The following is a 22,617-nucleotide window of genomic DNA, read 5'->3' on the forward strand; positions in this document are numbered from 1 at the left end:
AACAGTTCACCTTACCGTTCACCTTGACAATATCCTTTTAATTTAATAGGACTCTGCCTTAATTCTCAAATTCTATTTTTTGCCATTCCTATGTCTCAACTTGTCTTAACTCTCCATTTTCATGTACAGTGTTATTGTAGCTACATTCATGAGACTATTGAAAACTAAGATTTTTTTTTTTTTAATTTGAAGAAACCCACAAACTGTAGTTATAAAATAATGTGTCTGGGATGGAAACAATTTAGTGAATAAAGTAATAAACAGTATGCTTAAAAATAAGAAAACGGAAGAATGTTTTCAATGATTTCTTTTTCTTTTGAAGTAGAACTGCAGGCAAAAATCACAATACACCATCCACATTTAAAAAAAACAAAAACTATGATATAGGCTATAGTAAAGACTATACCTTAGATCAAACTAGTGGTTCAGGATCACATCATCAAGGCCTGAACACTAATAAGTTACATTTCAGATGTCCCTTATTCCCAAGGCAAAGCTCTCTCAATAGTTCATGTTGCTTGAAACGCCTCTGATGTTCTCCACTCTCGTCATAATCACTTTACAGTCTCATAAGTTGAAAACGAGCTGACAGCAGGGAGTTTGAGTTATGTTTTTTTTCGGTTTGGTGTTTGTCTCCCATGATGCTATCTTTTTTATAATAAATCTTTTTTAATACTTTCTTTACTGTCACAAATTAATTTTGGAGATAGCATAATCTACCCTAGACACGATTTTAAAAATCAATATAACTTTATAACTGAAATATAAAAGATATAAAAACAAAGTTATTTAACAAAATTTTGAGACATACAAATTGTAGGCAAGTGCAATAAATGATGAAGTCCCCAGGTAGTATACTCATCTGCAGAATCACTGGATAGAGCATCTGCCAGTGCAGGTGGGAAAAAAGTGTCTTAGTGAGTCAAGTATCACATCGTGATGTGCTTTCCAAAAGAAAGGTGAACAGCTCATGGAAGCATTACAAAGTAAAGTATAATCTCCACACAAGTGCATTCCAGGAATATCCAGAGTATATCAAAAAGTATGGAATGCGATGGAGAGTAGGGGAGAAAAAGCAAAAACTTTTGGTGCTGGAAAATTGGTTTTGATTCCAGCCATCAGAAGGGTCGTTTCGCCCACATAAGTAGCTAACATGGGAAAAAATCTTGAAAGACAATTAAAGAACTATCCTGGGCATTGCCCAATTCCTGTCTACCACATGGCCCTAGCATCTGCCAATCATTGCTATAACCACCAAATACACCGCAAAGATGTCCAGAGTATCTACAGAAGAGATGACGTCCCCTGTGGAGAATTCTGGGTTTGGATTACGAAGCCTTCTCCAGAAAGACATCTCTCGTGAGCCCAAAAGAAAACCCATTCAAGTCCATTCAGTTCTCTGTTTCTGTTCTGTTAAAAATTAAATTACTCCCACCTCAAGCACAAAATCTACTCCATTTTGGTTTTCCTTTTTCAATTTTGGTTTACACTGATGTTTGAACATAACATGAACCTGTTCTTGAACATAAACAAAAACATAAAATATGATCAAAGAACTGGTTTTGGTTTGTTTTTTAAGGTAGCAGAGAAGTAGAGCAACAAAGGACCTAAAAGACCACAGGCTAAATAATGAAACCTTCAACACATGAGTTGTGTGAACATGTTTTCCCTAGAGGCAGCACACACATATTGAGGGAACTACGTATAGTATGACTTTAATACACTTGGTGTTTATTTCTGCCAAGAAATCACGCGAAAAGAAAACATCTAAGTAAAATTACAATTAATGCTTTAATTTCCTACATCAACATAAATCTCTAAAGTCATACCTGTATTTACTTATCTCTTTTGAGAGGTCCTATCACCTATAATGTCAGTATCTAATGCCACTTGATCTAAGTGCCAGTTAAGGACTAGCTGAGAGGAAAACTGCTCATATAGCAGGGGAAAAAGTTGCTAAAAGAGGAGTCCTGGTGGTGTAATCGTTATGCATTGGGCTGCAATCAAGTCAGCAGTCCAAAACCACCAGCTATTCCGAGGCACACCTCGCCTCCCCCCCCCAAAAAAAAAAAAAGATTTAATTATCAGGGAACTTTGAGAGGAATGAAGGAAAGTTAGGAAAATTAGGGAATGAAGTATGATGCATGCATATAAAAACTCAGTTCTCTTTTCCTAAACACCTTTAAAAAAAACATGAGCAATACTTTGCAACGTAAATATTTAACTAGAGTATATTAGAACAGTCGAGTTGATACTAAATAAAATTGATTTCACTCTTCTAGGATATCGATATTAGTATATTTATACAAGGGGATTGCAAAAAGTTTGTGGAAAGATGCCATTCTCTTTTTTTCTTCTTTCTGGAAACAAGCGTTATTTATAGAAGTTTAAAGATATTACAGAACTTTAAAGCTGAAGGGAGAAGTCAAACAGTTGTTACTTCACAGGACATTGGACCACCGTTACTAGGGAATTTTCAGCTCCACAGCTAGCTACATGACTGAGCCATCAGTTTTAAATCTGTTCCCTTGTCAAAAGTTAACTCTGATAAAAAGACTGACCACACAGTCCTGTGTTCTTTGGACATCCCTTAGGTAGGATGTGTCTGACCAAAATGAACAAAGACATACTATCCCCTCACAACAGGGAAGAGGGCATCGCCTGTACTCTGGCCCCTGGTGAGGTTGGAGCTCTTTCTTTGCTTCAGAAGGCTCCCTCTAGTGGTGCAGATGTCCTGTGCCATCCTCTCCTCAGTTCCACAGAGAGCTGTTCAGATGGCGAGGGCCTTTCACTGAGGAAGGGGAGTTTCTCCCCACACAGACACAGCTGGCTGTGATCTTGGGGTTCTGAGTGTGGATAAAGCATCATGTCGTCATTTCTATTCAGGCTGGGCACAACTAGGCACCTACTGTTTCACTTCTGTTTCAGAGTGAGACTTCAAGACCTGACAGCGTGGATCTTTTCAGGTTTTGCATGAGTTACACTAGTCCAAATTAAAAGAGGACCTCAAACAGATTTGAAGATTTAAAGTGGTGACAAAGGCATAGGGAAGGAATGCTCACTGCAAAGAAATGAGTGAACTATAAGCACTTCCACTGGTCAACCAGAGCCAGTCTCCTCTCTACAAAAAAACTGGCTTATGTTCTTGCACGGATCACCTTGTAGCTGAATTACTTCTCCATATTCTGGATGCTAGGTTATAATACCACTGCAGGCAAATTGCTCCTTCATGCCGTCACTATTTTTGTTTGGTTTTTTTATCATAATCATCAACAATCCCTTGGACAATATTCAGGGTCTTTCTGCCGTTTCTCTACTATATCCTTATATGGACATAACCCTCAGTCCCGGCAGCTGGCAGGTCATCACCGTTACCTGCATCAGCAGAAGGGTTGAAAAGTGTAGAAATTCTAGGTAGTGGACCGATGATACGATTCCTTTATCTAGTGGAAACAGTCTGCGGAAGGCAGCGATGGGAGCAGGGACAGATAGAAGGTGGAAAATTGAGGGGCTCAAGGGTGAGGTCACAGAGTCCACAGCAGTGGCTCCTTAACTGGGGCCATTATACGTTCATGCTATTTTTCCATGAACTGTTGTAGCCCTCACAGTACACTGTAAGGCATGAGGACACAGCTCTGTGAACAGTGAAATACGGCTCATTTACAGTCACACGTGGTTTTTTTCAGGTCAGAGGTCCTCAGCATAGAGTCATCAACAATGAGAATACAAAAAATTCAAATATGAAAACTTTAAATAAAAGAAATAGCTTTTTTAAATAGCTCCTTTGAAAATGTTTGCATATGTTAATTTTAGCCATCAAGAGTAATTCCATTTGAAGTTTCATATTTCACCATAGAATCTCTAAGTTTAAAGTATCTTATAATGAGCAGGATCTAATTTTGTAAGTTTGTGAAAGGGAATCCAAATTCTGTGAACTTCTAAAATAGTGCCACTAAAAACTATCTGCCATGCTATCTTTTTACAATTATATGTATAAATTTTTGGGCTTCAGTTACCTAAAGAATTCGGTGAATACTTTTCCCATTCCCCAAAGGAGAGTATTGATCAATATATGATAACTTCCCAATAAATATACATAATTGTTTTCTATTATTACTTGATGTAAAAAAAGAATGAGGACAAAAGTATTTTATGAGTAGAATCAGAAAGGTATTACCTGTGTAATACCTTCATTTATATCACTTGGAAAGAAGCCAAAAATAAGCAATTATAATGGAAGGCCATAAAGAGTTCTGTCTAAATCATTTTTGAAAACATAGATACAGAACAAATTGAGGTTTTCTAACTTGCATACCCCAGGTCAATAGAAAAGGCTCATTGTATACATCATCACACATCGATCACTAATTGTTAACACGAAGGAAAGATTAATTCCATGGTACTATACTCATCTTCAGGAGCACAGGTGCACCATTAAGCTTTGGACACTGCCTGAAAGCCCAGAGCGTCAAACCCGCCAGCTGCTCCAAAGGAGGAGGAGGGGAGAGTGTGTGCTCTCATCAAGATCCTATGACCTCAGAATCCACTGGATGGAAATGGGTAGATCCAAATCTTAAAGATCATCTAATGTTAGTAAAATAGAATACAGAAACCTTTTAAATTCGATTATGATTTCTCTATAGATTACCTCAAACATCTACTCAACACTCAAAGCAGTGAGAGGATTGCAAACATTGGCATGAAAAACTGTGTCTGAACTACTGAATGGAAAACAGATATACTCCATACACTTTCTTTCAAAACACAACGAAATGTCGAAAACAAAATATATAGTAAGGTTCAAAATGATCAGAAAACCATGACTATCTCAAAGCCACTTTGCAACTACCTAAGAAGTTACAACAGCAAGTGAAAAAAAAATTGTTTGAAAAAAAATTGTTTTTAAATTCGAAACATGCCAAACTATTCTATCAATGGAAAAATTGATGTTCCAATGTTAACTGGAGAAAAGCATACACAAGTTCCTACTAAACTCATAATTGACATTAAAGTAACAAATAACAAATTAAGCTTTAATTCATGTCCACTGAAAAGAAGTTATCAGTCAAGAGTGGCATGAAAGAATTCCTAAAACAGATGAAATTAAAGTTTCAAATTATAGTTGAGAAACAAACTTAAAATGCTAAGTTTAGGATATATATATATATTTTTTTTTAATAAGCAAATGTAAACCAAAACTATTCAAAACTTTATATGTACTTGGTTCACATGAGAAGCAGTCAAGTGGTGCAATAGTTAACTGCTCAGCTGCAAACCAAAAGGTCTGTGGTTCAAACCCACCAGTGGTTCTGTGATTAAGGTGAGGCAATGAGCTTCCTTCCATGAAAGATTTGCCGTCCAGGAAAACTGAGGGGCAGGTTCACGCTGTCTTAGAGGAGTGCGATGAGTCAGAACTGACTCAACAGCATCAGATCTGGTTGGTACAGCTTAACAACATCACTTGCCACCACCTAAAAACTCACTTTTTGGGAAAATGTCTGGTAAATGAACAACTCTAGGTTTATTTATGCAGCAGAGGTTTCAGTTGTGACACACAATACTCTTCAACGATGCCTTCACTGTCCCTGCTATTCCATATTTTTCTAATAAAAAGCACCTTGGCATTAGATCTAGCACAATTTCAAATCAAATAAAAAATACTGGTTCAGCAGGAAAGTGCTTGGCTGCTAACTAAAAGGTCAGTGGTTCGAATCCAGCAGTGGACCCATAAGAGAACAGTCTTGACCATCTGGCTCCCATAGAGATTACAGCTCAGGACCCCTATGGAGCAGTTCTACTCGGTCACAGGAGTTGTTAGGAGTTGATAGAGACATGACAGCACGTAGCAACAACTCAGCTGTATACAGCATGAGAGTAAACAATCCACTGCTGTTTCAGGCTCTGAACCGTGAACAGATCCAAGACCCTTTGTCTATGTGGCTAGCGGCTGTCAAAACTGGGCCTTTCCTAACTGGGTCAACTGAAGACATATTCACAGAATCTGCTTACCCTTCTTACCCATTCACCTTTAGTGTAGCACAATCAGCACAGCACTGAGAAATCCAAAATGGTTCACACATTGATTCATGCCTAATCCCCCTTAAAGATGTCAGGTTTAGAATCTAAGCCATTCGCCTTTAAGTCAAAGAATACAAAACCTCTATTTCCTCTATTGAGTCTTTCAGATGAAGGCCTTCTGTTCTCTGGTTAGATTCAGATCTACTCTCAGGAATCAGAAGCATTCCACTAGACAGCTAAGCACAGACTGAAAAGGCCAGGGTCAAAGCAAAGTCAGTACCAGAAGGGCACCAGAAAAATAGGGGGAAAGGCCTATGCCAGAAAAGGTAATTAAAATTTATCACAGAAATGGTTTTCCTGTAGACCCCCTGCAGTGCTTGCTCCTTATCGCCTTGAATCCCCACTAGCTGCAAACACTTTACAACCTTAATGTTTTTAAAAAGAAGGTGTAATGTTTTTCATCTCATCGACCTCCATCCCAAGCTTCTGAGAAATACCCTCGGACTGACTCCCATCTTATTTCTCCCTGAGAACCAATGACCTAGAAAAACCAAAACCACCACTTAAGGAAGAAGTTACTGTCCCCTTCAGAAAATTCAAAGGACCATCCTATACCGTACAAATATAATGATTAATCTTTCCTTCAGTCAATCGTCCCATTTTATATATAATCCACAGCTTACTTAGATGTATATGCTTATTATATCTCAAATGGCTTGCAGAATGAAACAGCATATAATTATATAAGTGAATAAATAAATGTTATAGGGAAGGAAGTAGAAACAACCAGACTAATATGGAAAATCAGTTAAAAAATAATTTTAAGAACTGCCCAAACATTTACTGAAATTTTTTAAAATTTTCAATCAAATTCCTGTTTCCTAGAATACTAATAAAAAAAAATTACTGTCATCAAGTCAGTTTTACTCCTAAAAGCCTTGTAAGATTGAGTCATTGTAGCAAACTGCTGTTATATTTTATCAAAGGGGGAAAATAGGTTAACTGTCTATTAATCCAATGCTAGATGGTCCACTTTCCAGAGATCTCCCCTTCCTTCACTCAACCTTAAGGTAAGGTCAGAATTAAGTACGTCACAGTAATTGCTGCTACTAGTGATTTTAGACTTCGTTTTTGTTTTGTTTTTTAAGACAAAGAATAATGGTACCTTAAACCCTGAGAACTTCGTGATCTGGGTCATGGGCCCCCACAAGGAAGACATCTCTTAGGGAACAATGCAGACAGTCAGCGTGACAGGTACGCAGTAGAACTGCAGGTGGAAGGTGCCTAGTGAAGGAATGGAGACAGAACTTTCTGTTCTACAAAACCAAAGACTTTTCTCTTTCTAGTTAACATCTCCATCCCTTTCTCGACAAGTTTCCAATTTCATCAATAAGTAGGGAAACTGGACTCTGAGTCTTCTTTTTGACCGAATGCTGGAATCCAGAGAGAATGGAAGGTCAGTGCCTAATTCTACATAGGTACAAGATGAACATTAACAGGGCACTGGGAGTAGAAAATGAATCATTAACAATCTTCAGCATGCAGATGACTCAACCTTGTTTGCTGCAAGTGCAGAGGACGTAATGACAAAAATCAAAGTATTCAGTATGGATTACATCTCACCACAAAGGGGGAAAAATCCTCACAACTGTATCTTTAAGCCACATCACAATAAATGGGCAAAAGATAGGCACTATCCAGTCTTTCATTTTACTTGGATCCACAATCAATGCTCATGGAAGCAGTCCTCAGGAAATAAAGGGACACATTGCATTAGAAAATGTGCTGTACAAGATCTCGTTGAAGTGTTGAAAATAGAAAGAAAGAAAAAGGTGAAGTGGATCTTTACAGGAGGGAATAGCTTCGTCTTTTCCCCATAGCGTGGAGGTTGGTGGCCTTGAATGGCCAACCTGTGGTTAGCAGTGCAACATCGAGCCCACCGCTCGTAGTCCCTCCTCGGGTCTGAAACGGAACTCATCTCGGTATTAGAAGTGTTAGAATCATCAAACATTTAAAAACCAAAGGGTAACACTGACCATGGACAAAGTACAGAGGGTTGCTAAAGGAGGTACGGAAACCAGAAGTACAGGGAGGAAGGGAATACGTGATGGTATTTTGAGGGGATTGCAATGGATGAGTTGAAACAAAATGTGGACGAACTGTTGAATGCAAATGAAAGATTGATGATCACTTAATTCACAATGAAAAGCTAAAAGAAAGTGATTGGCATTGATTTTATTAAATGTTTTTTTTACATCTAGTGAGATAGTTAGATGATTTTTCTTTTGTTATTATGGTGAGGTACATTGACTTGATTTTTCAAATATTAACTCAACCTTGCATATCTTCGATAAACCCTATATTGTAATCTTCTTTTTCTATATTGTTGTATTTGATTGCTAATATTTCATTAAGACTTTTTGAGTGTGGGTTCACGAGGAAGATTAGACTATAGTTTTGGCTTTTGGTAATGTGCTTGGCATGTTCTAGTATTAAAGTTATACTGACTATAGAAACAAAACCAAAAAAAAGCCTTGTAAGAAACCCAGAACCAAAGCCACAGCTATCACGTCAATTCTGACTCACAGCAATCCTATAATGCTGACTAGAACTGCCCGGTAAGGGTTTCCAAGTCTGTTCATCTTTGCAAAAGCAGACGCCTACTACATCTTTCTCCCAGGAAACAGGTGGTGGGTTCAAACCTTTTGATTAACAGTCAACCACTTAACTACTACCCCATCTGGGCTCCAGACTCTATAATAAATGATCAAAAAAAAAAAGGTGGGTTTTTTTACTGCAGAAAATGAATCAATCTAATTGACTCCAAACTTCTCTCACACATAAGCCTCTCTAATGTCCTTAATATTACTAGTTAACATATAATGCAAGCCACCATAATGAATACTATCCCATTTACAAATACTATAACATATACTATCCCATTTACAAAGCTTTAAGGCAGTGGTTCTCAACCTGTGGGTCGCGACCCCTTTGGGGCATCGAACGACCCTTTCACAGGGGTCACCCGATTCATAACAGTAGCAAAACGACAGTTATGAAGTAGCAATGAAAATAATTTTATGTTTTGGGGGTCACCACAGCATGAGGAACTGTATGAAAGGGTTGTGGCATTAGGAAGGTTGACCCACTTCTCTACGGTATCTTTTGTTGTTATTCATCTGATTTTAAAGAAGTAATAGATTGTTTGCAAGTCTGGGATTTTACATCACTTTTAAGAAATGTTAGCCCATTACTGTTTCTTGTGTGCTGGAAGAAGATACAGACTCTTGGGTCCAAGACAATGCCATTTTCACATCATAAGCACCAAGTTCAGGGAGGAAGTAGGAGGAGTGCTGAGGGGATTGCAACTGATACCATGAAACAAAACAGGAGTAAATGGTGGAATGGAAAACTAATTTATTCTGTAGTCACCAAAACTGTAGTGAAGTGTTAAAAAAAATGCTTTAGAGCAGTAAGAACATAAATAGGCTTGTCAGAATAAGTACATTCATAGAGACCAAAAGCATATGAGAGATTGTCAAAGCTAGGGAAAGGGTAAATGAGGAGGAGAAGGGTGAAGAAAATGTTCTAAAACAAGTGAGGATGCTTTTAAACTATTTTAATTATACTCAAAGCTACTGAATTGTACACTTTAAGAGAGTGCATGTCATAGTACATGAATTCCATCTCAAACTATCACCAAAAGCATTGTACTAGACATGGTGAGACACTGCAATACAGAGCACACCTTCCCAAGGACAGGTTCTCGCTCTGACCTAATAAAATCAAAAATTCCAACACAAAAAACTATTTTTAAAATGAAAAGCTAGCCAAATTTTCATTGATATTAGTAGTCATAGACATCACTAGGAAGCAAAGGCAAAATGAAAGCTGCCTAGGCCTTGGGGTCAGAAGAGCTTTGTCTTTACCACCTGCAGGTAAATGTTACCTAGTAACCGCCTGGAATCCCCAACTGCAAAGACTTCTGAACCTTATAGGGCTTTTAGGAGAAGTAAAAGAGAGAAACTATGTTATAGACACTAAACTCTGTGTTTTTCCTTCATACAGATCTTTGCTAAAATGAGTACATTTATCTTCCACCTGTCTGGAGAATGTTTTCACCAACTCTAACTTCAACTTTCTCATTTCATTTAGCCTCAAGCCACCCACGCCAACATCAAAACAAAGCTGCAACCAATCCTGCACCATGCAATTACTCCATGTCTCCCGAAACAGAATTTTCTGTCTCCCCACTGCAGCACAAATCCACCTAAGAGACAGATTCTACACCCATCCATAATGCCTGTCCCTATTAAATATGCCTCACACATTTAGTCTTTTTACATAATTATAATGTGCAAATCACTCAGATTTGTCTATAAAGCTATATTTTAAATGACTGAGGCAGATTTTACCTACAGCACGTTTTAATAGTTTAATATAAATATCAAGCCCTACCTTCACCACTGCAAATAAATAAGTATCACCTGTCTGTTTTCTTGAATACATTATTATTTAAATTTGGGGGACCTACAAGATTTTGGTTTATTAGCTTTCACCATCTGAATGTTTTTGTACTTTGTTTTTGTTGCTATTTGATGTCATCGGGTCTATTTCAACTCATAGTGACCCCACATAACAAAACAGAAGTGCCTATAGTTTCCCAAGCTGTGATCTTTTGGGGAGTAGATCGTCAGGTCATCTGTCCCACAGCAGGTGGGTGAGTTCAAGGTCACTGGCCATCAGCCCAAGGCTGCACTATTGCACCACCTGAGCTCCATGGTTTGTACTTCACTCACTATTGTAATGACTGAAGCCATGGAAGGTGTAGCTTTGGTACCATGGAGCCTCTTTTTTTCCAGTCAGAGGAGGAAGGCTTTTTGATGTGCACAATCTCTAGTCTTTCGGGCTGGAAGAAAATGCAGAGCGCCAACTCCACACATTAACACCACCGCTTGAAGGCAAAAGCGAAAAAGAAAGACTGCAGACCACTGAAAATAAAAATATACTTACAGCATCAAAATGCAAATGGCTATCCTTCAAGAAATCTTGAATCTTGTCCTTAGACAAAATACTAAATCGAAATCGAAGAAGATCCATTTCTTGTTGTATGAACCAGCGTCTAAGATCCTCACTGAAATGGAGACAGGGAAATTATAAATATAAATTTAAAAAGACTGATGATTTTTATATCCTTATCTTTTTCATGAAACAACACTCAAACACTGGCAAGATTCTAGATGCTGTCAAAAGCACACGTGGTCTCTATTAAAATAAAAACCAAAACTCAAACTCACTGCCATCCAGTCATTTCTGACTTATAGCAACACTATGATTATAATAAAGTGAGCATGAACTACCATATACATAATTTTCCACAGATGTGTCGGATATTGGGGTCGAGGTATCATAAACATAAAACTAAGAGAATTACTCTCTGCACTGGACTCAGAGGCCCTGCCCTGCTTGAGTTGTGACCCGGAAGAAGTAACATAGGGTCTTCTCCCCCTACTGACCTGGCCTGCCTACCTGCCTTGAGAGCCAGTGACACTGCTGCCAAAGGCATTCCCTTCTATATACCTGGGAAGGTCTCCAGCTCAGCAAGATGATCTGTGCAGGGCTCTTGTGCATCGCTGGAATCATCTTTGCTTTGCTAGCCAAGACAGGGCCAGTTCGAATCACAAGCCATTACCAGAGAAAGCCACTCCACTCATCTCAGGCTCTGCCAGTAACTGCTAAGCCCAGTCCGTCCCATGGGGCTCTAGGACCTGCTCCTCTCTTCCAACCCTGGTCCTGGTCCTCCAGGACACATTCCTTCCCTATCTCAGGGTCGGAAACTCCGAAATGTTCTTCTCCCAGTATGGCTCTCGTGCTCCTTTCTAATAAAGGGTGGGGGAAGCTATCGAAATCCTATTTATAAATTAAAATATTTCCACACCTCCCTCAAAAAAAGTAAGCCTAAAATGATTCATTAGCTTTGTGCTTCAAAACTCAAATTCAGTGGCATCAAGTCAGTTCCTAAAGGGCAGAATAGAAATGTCCTGGTGGGTTTCCAAGACTATAAGTCCTTACGCGATCAAAACAGCAGCTGGTGGTTTCAAACCACTGACCTTGCAGATAGCAGTCCACCATGTAACCCACCAAGGGTCCTGCTTTGAGCTTAGCTGCATTCTTAAATATTAAATAATATAATTTATTGTATTTCATGTAATTGGACAACCACCATTTACAGTACAATAGGAAACTCCTATAGTTTGGAGTAGTCTTATCAATTCCATTGTTTTGAAGGAAAAAAAAACAACTTTATCTCTGAGATTATGGCAAACTTTGCAAATTAAACATTGCTTGAAACTTTACAGTATAAAATTTCACCAAATGTGATATATATAATCCCAGAGCCCACTGTTAGCAAATTGATCCGTCTTAATACAATCCCAAATGAAAGCTTCTGAGGCTTTGCAAATCTGCATAAAGCAGTCAGCCTCCCTCATCTCTCTCCCTGGGAGCAGCGGGTGGGCTTGCAGCCAGGAGGCCAACACTGAGCAGACGGCGCCACCAGGGCTCCTCTACCAGACCAGGTACGGCTCAAGTTAAGAAACGCTCCAGGAGAGGGTTTCTAAAGTTCCTGACAAATGCAATCAACTGATCGTGAAATATCTCCACAAACATGTAGAAGCTCCTGCATATATTAAAGACTGAATTTAAAATATGGTCATATATTTTTATGCTGACTTCCACAACATATCAGTAATTCATGTACTGTATAAGTCAAATAAACTTTTTAGAGAAGATAAACTCTTAAGACTAAAGCTGATGGATAATTTACCAATTGCATTATCATCTTGGGATAACATACAACTTAAGATTCTCACTTCATAAGCCTACATTAACAAAATATATGACTTGAGAAAGCACAGAAGGCAGGAAGGGATAGCAAAGATCGATCAACAGAAACGGTAACAAGGCTTTGGAAGTGAGAGCAGCGATAGCAGGAGGGTAGGAGGAAGGGAGGAAGGCAGGAGGATGAACAACAGAAAATGTTTTGAAAATGATGATGGCAACATATGTACAGATGTGTTTGATACAATGATATATGGATTGTTATAAGAGCTGTAAGAAACCTCAATACAGTAAATTTATTTGATAAATAAATTATATATGTATGTATGTATATTCCGAGGGGTGGGGGGGGAGATGCTGTTACATTGTGGAGAAGGCAATCAATCTCACAAAACAAGATGTGCATGAACTGTTCAATGGAATACAAATCTGCTCTAGAAACTTTCACTGAAATCACAAATAAATGCTTTTGTAAACACATACACATTTCTTGGCCAAAATAAATACGGGAAAAAACGACATAAATGAAACGAAAAGCAACTAACGTCTTCTCCCTCTGGGTGGCACTATTGACTTACAGGAAACTACCTTAGACCTGATGGGCCTACACATTTCAACTTCTAAAAACATAAACGATTCAAGCATATGTCCAAATGTTTCTCATAAATACAACCTTTGTCCTGGAAAAAAGCATTAAAAACTTTTTTCCTAATAAAATCCCTTCCAATTTTAACTCCCAAATAAAGAATTTCACCCATAATAGTAAAGGATATTTCCACAAGTATTGTAATAGGATCTTTTATCTATGCTTTTTTTAGTAAGCAACTTTTCACAAATAATTCACTGCAACTCTGTTCAACTCATTAAAGGTCCAATCAGTATTTACTGATCTTTCTTCCACAGGGGGGCCGTTTATACTTTTAAAATATGGGATGTCCGGTCTCTTTTCCTCTAATCCTGAAGGTGAGAAAGAGTTATTGTGTAGTCACAAATCCCCTACTCTTCCAGGCAAGTACTTGGGAAGAGAATGTCAAGAGTACCAACTCCAGGAACGAGTACCAGCACTTGAAGGCAACAGGGACAGAAGAGCAATGAGCTATGTCAAAGAATAACAGCCCACGTGGCACTGGTCCCTCATGTTAGTCTGAATATTCCTGTGTTTGCAGCAGTTTACAAACCAAGGATGCATATTGGACTGGGAGAGCATAAATGTATACTTACGACTGGCAATACGCAAGGCGCAAAATAAAGTGAGAAATATGATCTTTTCTTCGTGGTTCATATTCTTCTCTGGTTTCCTGAAAAATAATGACACATGAATAAAATGCATTAGAATGGTAAGAAGTATACAGAAATACTGAAAGAGTATAACTCAATGACCAATGAAAAACTTTAAAAGCACAACTTTTCTAATACACTTTCTGTGACAATCCCTTTTTAATTAAGTTAGAAGTGAAGTCAAATGAAGTGAAGCAAAGAACTGAAGAAATCTTAACAAAAGTTCCTGACTTTCAGCCTAATTACTTCCTGTCTAGCCACCTTTCCTCTACTAACTTGCTTACTCAGTCTAAGCCCAGGATACTCAACATTCTAACTACAAGAGGCTTCAAAAAGTTCATGGAAAAATAGAATTAACAGATGGTGGATTTTTTTTCAGGAACTTTTTTGAAGCCCCCTTGTCCTTCTCACATAAAGTCTCCTCAACATATTTCATTTTAACCACCTGAAAAAATCTAAATTCCAACTTAATCTACGGCTGCAGTCTGAAGTACTATTCCCAAATCATTGGGTACTTTTAGATTAAAACTACATAGGTAGAGGAATTTAAAATTCTAAAAATTCCCAGCTTCTAATCTCAACTGGACCATTACCAATGTAAAGGAATCCTTATCCGTGTTTTAAAAAGAGTGAGCATGTCTTGAGTGTTTTCGAGGCAGTAGGCACTGTTCTAAGCATTTTTCACATATTAACCACACGTTCTTATGTTTTAGAGATGAGGAAACAAGGCACAAGGGAAAGTATATAACTTTTCCAGAAGCAAAAACAGTAAGCAGCAGAGTTAGGATTGGACACATAATCATCTCCGTTCTTCCTTCTCAGAAAACCTACTTCAAACCTCAGCAGGTGCCACAAGCCCCCTACTACACCTTCTTTCCCTTCCCTCCCTCTTGGCATATGACTTCACCTACTTTACATTAGTAATGAAGGTCACCACACAGAGCACGTCTTTTTCCTTATAAATCACTTTATTGAGGGCTCTTACAACAATCCAAACATCAATTCTATCAAACACATTTGTATTTATGTTGCCAACATCACTTTCAAAACATTTTCTTTCTACTTGAGCCCTTGGTATCTGCTCCTTTTTTCCCTACTCCCCTCTCACCCTCCCACCCTCATGAATCCTTGGTAAATTATAAATTACTATTATTTTCATATCTTATACCATCTGCTGTCTACCTTCACCCACGTTTCTCTTGTTCGTCCCCCTGGGGGTGAGGGAGGGCAGTTACATTGCAATCAGTTCTCCATTTATCCCCCTTCTCCCCACACCCCATGTTCCCCCTACCCAAATGGTATTGCTACTCCCATTACTGTTCCTGAGGGCTTCATCTGTCCTGGATTTCATGTGTCAAGAGTTCTTATCTGTACCAGTGTACATGCTCCAGTCTAGCTGGATCTGTAAGGTAGACCTGGGCTCATCATAGTGAGGGAAGTATTAAAGAACTAGAGAAACACTGTGTGTTCCATCAGTGCTATGTTGTACCCTGGCTGACTCATTCCTTCCTGTGACCCTTCTGTGAGGGGATGTCCAATTGCCTACAGATGGGTTTTGGGTCTCCACTCTGACCCTCATCATTTACATCGATATTGTTTGGGGTCTTCTGATGCATGATACCTGATCCCATCGACACCTCGTGATCACACAGGCTGCTGTGCTTCTTCCATGTGGGCTTTGTTGCTTCCCTGCTAGATGGCTGCTTGTTTAACATCAAGCACTTAAGACCCCAGATCCTATAATCTTTTAATAGTTTTCTTCACCATATTTGCTTATGCACCCATTTTGTCTTCATTAATTGCGTCAGGAAGGTGAGCATCACAGAATGCCAGGTTATTAGAAAAAAGTGTTCTTGTGTTGAGGGAGTACTTGAGTAGAGACCCAATGTCTATATGCTACCTTAATACTTAACTTTTATATATATGTTCGTAGATCTATTTCCCTATCATTATATATAAATATATTTACATATAAATGCCTATATTTATGCCTCTGACAATGTCTTTTGCCTCCTAGTTCTTTCCTCTATTTCCTTTTACTTTCTTCCTATCGCACTATCATGTTCGACCTTCATTCAACTCTCAGTAATTTCTCTCAGCTAAATTGCAATTGATGAAACCCCACCAAGCATTCTACACCCTCCTCGCCATCAATTTTAGATCTCTTGTTGTTCCCTTGTCTCTGAATTTGTTGGTTTCCCCCCCTCCCTTTCCCCCACCTCCTCCTCTCCCATGTTCCCCAGAGCTATAGGGGCTGTTGCTTTCTCCTCAGGATTGTTTATCCTGCCTATCTTATACGGATAGACATGAGAGAAAAGAAAGGAAGGAAGGAAAGAAGGGAGGGAGGGAGGAAGAAATCTATAAATAGTTCCAGGTCTGTCTGTTGATGCTTATGAATGTTTTCCCATCGGATCTGGTGAAGTGCCAAGACCTGCCCACTGATTCCAAAGCCTGTTTTCAGATTCCTCAGGGACGTCATTGCTTTGGTCCTCTTGCTGCTCTGTTGCACTCCCTTCGTGTTTCGCCCGGTGTGAGGGGATCAGACCAGGCACAAATCCCGTACTGTCTCCAGGGCTGTCCCCCATAACGCTGTAGGTCAATGAGGGTGTCTTGACAGAGCACCTTTCAACCTCAAGCTTCTGCACTTACACTGTTGTAGAACCTTCCCATCAATCACTCTGGGTGAAATATCTCTTGTTCTACCTACACCTTAGCCTTGAATTCCATGTATTCTGCCTTGATGTACGCTCTCTGAGCAAATCTTCAAACTCACTGCTTTTCTGAATCTTTCTATTCAGCTTATAAATGTGCTCAAATATCTCCTGCCATATAGGTATATCTTCTCTTTTTCCTACAACTTCCTCTAGATACTTCCCTGTTTCATACATCTTTTTTACTAAATATTATAAAAGTATAAATACTCCATATCCATCTGTTCATGTTCCTCCAAAAAACAATGCCATCAATATGACTCTTGTCCCAATTCGCAAGAGCCCACCCAGCTGCTAAATCCAATGGGCACTATACAACTTATGTTGCATCATCTATCCTACGCTTCTGAAAATACGGTTAAAAGCATAAGCCTGGGGGGGAAAACCACCCACATTCAAATCCTGGCTTTATCATTTATTATGAGCTTCAGCAAGTATCCTGGCTTTATCATTTATTATGAGCTTCAGCAAGTAACCTAGCCAATCAATAACTCAGTCTCCTCTTCCATAAAATGGGTATGATAATGCTGATCTAGTAAGACTACTGTCTGGATGACATGGGCTAATGTTCCCAAAGTACTTAAATCAGAGGTAGTGCATAGCATATCATAAATGTTGGCTATCAATATTATTGTTGTTGCATTATGTAAACTCTAGCTGTAGTACAATGAGTTCCTTTGTGTAGCCTTTTGCCTTAGTTCTTTGGAAACATATGTTGAGAGTTTTGCCTTTGGCCTTAGTTTTCTATCCCAGAGAAGGTTTGTTACTTTCATCCACGTTACTGCTATTCCCTTGGCAAACAGTGAGTTGAATTTTTATCTAGCTCTGGGCTACAGCTTCCCATGTCACTAGTATGCACCTTGTGTGGATTGCCCAATAAGCTATGCAAATGAAGGGACTACAGCTGACTATGGAAATTAAGGGTTTGGCATATGGCGAGGCATTTAATCAGGGGACTAGTCAGTTCTTCGCCTCATTGGGAAGGACTTGCCTTGAAATTGACCAGATTGCTTATAGGAGCATAACGTTTGTGGAAAAAAATCCATTATACTGGAATTCTAGGTTCCACAAACTCTTTGAAGCCCCCTTAAATATGCCCCAACCCCACCCGGACAGAGAAAGAAAGCAGCAGAGAGGAGAAAAGGCGTAAAGAGGGAAGCAGCAAAAGGAGGGGAGTAACCTCCTAAAAGAGCCTTACTGCGGGGCAGCGGCTGCAACACTGAAGACAACAGGAGGACCAGAAGGGGAACTGCAGTTTGTGGGACACACGGTAGGGAGGCCAAAGGCAGAGCAGTGTGTCCCGGGGGCTGGAGAGCTCGAGAGGAGGACTGTCCTGAGGGGCAGAGAGGCCTGCCCGGCCATCAGCCAGTCTGCACAGCAGCGGGAAGGGCTGGCCTGCCTGGCCGTAAGCAAGTGTGCACAGCAGCGGGAAGGGCTGGCCTGCCTGGCCCTAAGCAAGTGTGCACTGCAGTGGGAAGGGCTGGTCTACCTGGCCGTAAGCAAGTGTGCACTGCAGTGGGAAGGGCTGGCCTGCTAGCACAGCTGAAACAGCTGCCCTGCCAAAGAAGGGACCAAGGTGCTCTCCCCTTTAAGCGAGACTTCCAGACTCTTCCCATGTGCTTCCTGACCCAAACCCTCAGTTGTGCCCTATTACTTCCTCAAGAAAAGTACTAAACTCTGAGTATGGGCTGTGAGTTCTGTATAGTCACTGCAATGAAACACCAGCCAGAAGAGAAATAGAGTGCTGTAGGCAGACAAGACAGCTCATGTCATAACTGGCCACTGGGCACCTCCAAATGATGCCTAGAACTCAACATTATCCTCCCACTACTTGCTTCTCCTCCTTTATGTGCTGCTGCGGTTGTTGTTAGTGCCATCAAGTCAGCTCCAATCAATCATAGTGACCCTACGGACCACAGACAAAACACCGTCTGGTTCTGGGCCAGCCTCACCATTGCTGTTTGAGCCCATTGTTGCAGCCACTGTGACGATCCACCTTGCCAAGGGTTTTCTTTTTCACTGCTCTTTGACTTTACCAAGCATGTCCTTTTCCAGGAAATGGTCTCCTAATAATATGTCCAAAGTACCTGAAATGAAGTCTCACCATCCTCACTTCTAAGGAGCATTCTGGCTGTACTTCTTCCAAGACAGATTTGTTTGTTTTTCTGGCAGTCCATGGTACATTCAATATTCTTCACCAGTACCATGATTCACATGAATCAATTCTTTTTCCACCATCCTTATTTAATGTCCAACTTTCACATGCATATGAGACCATTGAAAATACTACGGCCGGGGTCAGGCCCACCTAAGTCTTCGAAGTGACATCCTTGCTCTTTAACACTTTAAAGAGGTCTTGGGCAGCAGATCTGCCAAATGTAATACATTATTTCATTTCTTGATTGCTACTTCCATGAGCATTGATTGTAGATCCAAGCAAGAGGAAATCCTTGATAAAATCAATCTTCTCTCCACTTACCATGATGTCTATTAGTCCAGTTGTGAGGATTTTGGCATGAGTTGCAATTCATATTGAAGGCTGCAATCCTTGGCCTTCATTAGCCAGTGCTTCAAGCCCTCCTTACTCTCAGCAAACAAGGTTGTGGGATTCGCATAACACAGGGTGTTAAAAAGCCTTCCCTCAATCCTGATGCCTTACTGTTTTTCAGAGTTGAGCTTCTCTGATTATTTGCTCAGCATACAGATTGAATAAGTAAGATGAGAAGATACAACCCCCGATGCACACCTTTCTTTATTTTAAACCATGCAGTATTCCCTTGTTTTGTTTGGATGACTGCCTCTTGATCCATGCACAGGCTCTTCATGAGCACAATTAAAAGTACAACCAAGTGCACAATTCCCGTTCTTCCCAATGCTATCCACAGTTCATGATTCAGTCGAATGCCTTGCTTAGTCAATAAAACAAGGAAGCATCTTACTGGTATTCTCTGCTTTTGAGTCAAGCCCCATCTGACATCAGCAATGATATTCCCTGTTCCATGTCTCCTTCTGAATCCAGTCAGAACTCCGAGTAGCTCGTTGTTGATGTACTGTTACAATCATTATTGAATGATCTTCATCAAAAATGTACTTGTATGTGATTTTGAGATATATGCAAATCAAAATATCACCACAATCCACCTAGTCCCCTTCACTAGTAACTTGGGTGTCATTATATCTTTTTAACATTATATCTTTGCATTATATCTTATTATCTCTTCACTCAGTCTTCATAACACTTTCTCCTTCTAGTCTTCTTGGTATCAGTTGCTAACGTCTTTGCACTATATCTTATCTCTTCACTCGGTCTTCGCCTCTGCATTAAGTTCTGACTCCCATCTTTGTTCTAAGTCTATCTCCCTCCTACCAGCCATGACCCCTTCAATCTATTCATGGCTGTCATCTTCATAAAATAAAAATCTGATCACATCTATCATGATGCAGTTCTAGTACGAGTTTGTCAGAGAAGCCTTCCCAAACCACACTAATCTGAGTTGATGCAGTAAATCATGTGGGGAACCATTCTGACCTCCTCTGGTTGCCCTAGAACTGAGAGGCAGGAGGTCAGGCAGGTCTGCACCCTCCTGTCTTCTTTGTCACCCACTCTCCTCCCATGGCACTCTCTTTCTTCATTGGGTTTGATAATGCATTGCAGGGCCACACAGACCTCACAGACAACACTCACAACTATGAGGGTTTATTGGGGAAGTGCATCTCACTGCCATCGAGTTAATTCAGACTCGTAAAGACCTTCTAGGACAGGGCAGAAGGGCCCCTGTGGGATTCCGTGACTGCCACTATAGAAGCAGAAAGCGCCGTCTTTCCCCTGCAGAACAGTGGGTGGTTTTAGGCTAGTAACCTCGAAGTGTGCAGCCCAATGTTAACTCGCTACACCCCAGGGGTCCCACAACTCAAAACAAGCTCACTGCCAGGGTGTCCATTCTGACTCTCGGGAACCCCTACACAGGGGACTGTAGAACTGCCCCGTGAGGTTCTGTAACTCTTCACCCACCAAAATAACAAACCTCGTCTTCCTCCCACAGAGCTGGCTGGTGGTTTTGAACTGCTGACCTTAAGTTTGCATCCCAACTTGTAACCACTATACACACCACCAGGTCTCCAGAGTTCCTATAGGGAAGTTAATAGGTTACCACAGATCAGGATCAGTAAACAATAAGGCTACAGTCACTGATCCACAGCAACACCTCTCCTCTCCTCAGCCAGCATCCAAGTCTCTTGTCTGTTCCTCAGCCTCTCAGCCATGTGGGTCGTGGGCCTCTGCCTCCATTAGACAGGAAGTCTGCCCAACCCTCTGTCTCACAGCCCGTAACTTTGGCATTGCTTATCTTGCTCTGTTCCAGTCTCCATGTCACAATCTGTGATACCCCGGGTCTCGGCCTCCGCAATTGCAGACAGAAATCGGGAATGTGCTCTTCCCATGAAACACAAAACTCCCTACCGTTGAGTCAACTCTGACTCGTAGTGATCCTACAGGGCAAGGAGAACCGTCCTTGTGAGTCTCCAAGGCTGTAACTCCTCTCAGGCTTCGACCCTTTTCTCTCTGTCCCAGACGGATCTTCGACACAGAAGAATGACTAAGGGAGGGTGGCTTTGTCTTTCAGCAGACCACACCCCCCAGGAAAACCAGAGTGGTACTTGGTTCACATCCTCTACGAAGATCAGGACTTAACTCCACCTTGAGCCTGTCCATTAATAAGATTATAACCGTAATAACCGTAGAGTCCAGAATTATAATACATCACATAAGGAATTATGGCTGGAAGGGCCATATAAACTGACTACATTTCAACTGGGTAATTATAGGAAGGTAGGTCAAAAAATACTGCTACTGGGGGTCCAGTTCATAAATGCGTAGATTTATCCCAATTAATGTGTTCTAGCACAGCTCTCCAATCTGTAGATGGCTGCACACAGTTCTCTCAACAATAGACTTGTTTTAGTGTCTTAGGGGGGGCCTTTAAAAAAAAAGGTTACTGAAAAATGTATTGTCCAGTGTTCGGCTAGTTCAAATCACTGATCTTTCCAACAGTCTTTTAAGCAACAGCAAAGCTAAAGATGATTTTATGGAACAAATCACAACGAAGGACAAGTCTTGCATTTGCTAATATGATCCAGAGAGTAATGACCAATCAAAGCAATGATTCCAAGAGGTTCTGAAGAGCCAGTTAAATGTAAGCCAAGAGGCAGCTCAGTAGGTTACAGTGACCGTTTTTGAGCAGTCCAATGGGCAAGCTTCCTAGACTTCTCCAAGGACAAAGGGCGGTCAGGGCGCTTATGATGAAGAAGTGTTAAGAGACTGAAGGCTACACAGGTAATGAAATGGCTAGGAAGGTGTGAGCAAGGAAAAGGTCCTTCGTGACAAAATACCTGCTCCTCCTTCAAGAACACTCAAAGCTTCCTGGGAAAACCTTATCCCATCCAGCCTACAACCTTGATCTTTTCCTTCAAACTTCTATTTGTCCTCCCACTCAAAGAACACAATTCAAATACTGCATGGATGTCAAAACTGCTGCTGTGATAGATGCCAATGGAAGAGCCCAGAATTCTTTGGGAAAGGATGACAGCAATGGGAAATATATATCTAGATGGAGGATATGTCAAGAAACCATAGCTCCATATTTTGATATTTTTGTTGACTACAGGTCTCTATGACTTTGTGGTGATTCACTATGTGCTCCTGGAGCACACTCCAATAAAAGCATCCATCATTCTTTATTGTACTGTGTGCTTTTTGCGCCCCCCCACCCCC

General features: G+C 40.4%; 1 protein-coding gene across 2 annotated transcripts in view; it reads right to left on the reverse strand.

Annotated features, from left to right (window-relative positions):
• The window catches only part of PRIM2 (DNA primase subunit 2), a 407,580-nt gene that overhangs the window by 272,489 nt on the left and 112,474 nt on the right, over positions 1-22,617 (reverse strand). For both annotated transcript variants that reach the window (XM_045294844.1, XM_045294843.1), the window contains exons 4-5: positions 14,080-14,156; positions 11,032-11,152 (exon numbers count right to left, since the gene is read on the reverse strand). In XM_045294844.1, the coding sequence (XP_045150779.1) occupies positions 11,032-11,152; positions 14,080-14,156 (198 nt within the window). The remainder of the gene's footprint in view (positions 1-11,031; positions 11,153-14,079; positions 14,157-22,617) is intronic.

This window comes from Echinops telfairi, unplaced genomic scaffold, assembly GCF_000313985.2.
Source record: "Echinops telfairi isolate 266 unplaced genomic scaffold, ASM31398v2 ScPeMD7_3533;HRSCAF=4204_1, whole genome shotgun sequence".
In the NCBI taxonomy this organism is placed as follows: Eukaryota; Metazoa; Chordata; class Mammalia; order Afrosoricida; family Tenrecidae; genus Echinops; species Echinops telfairi.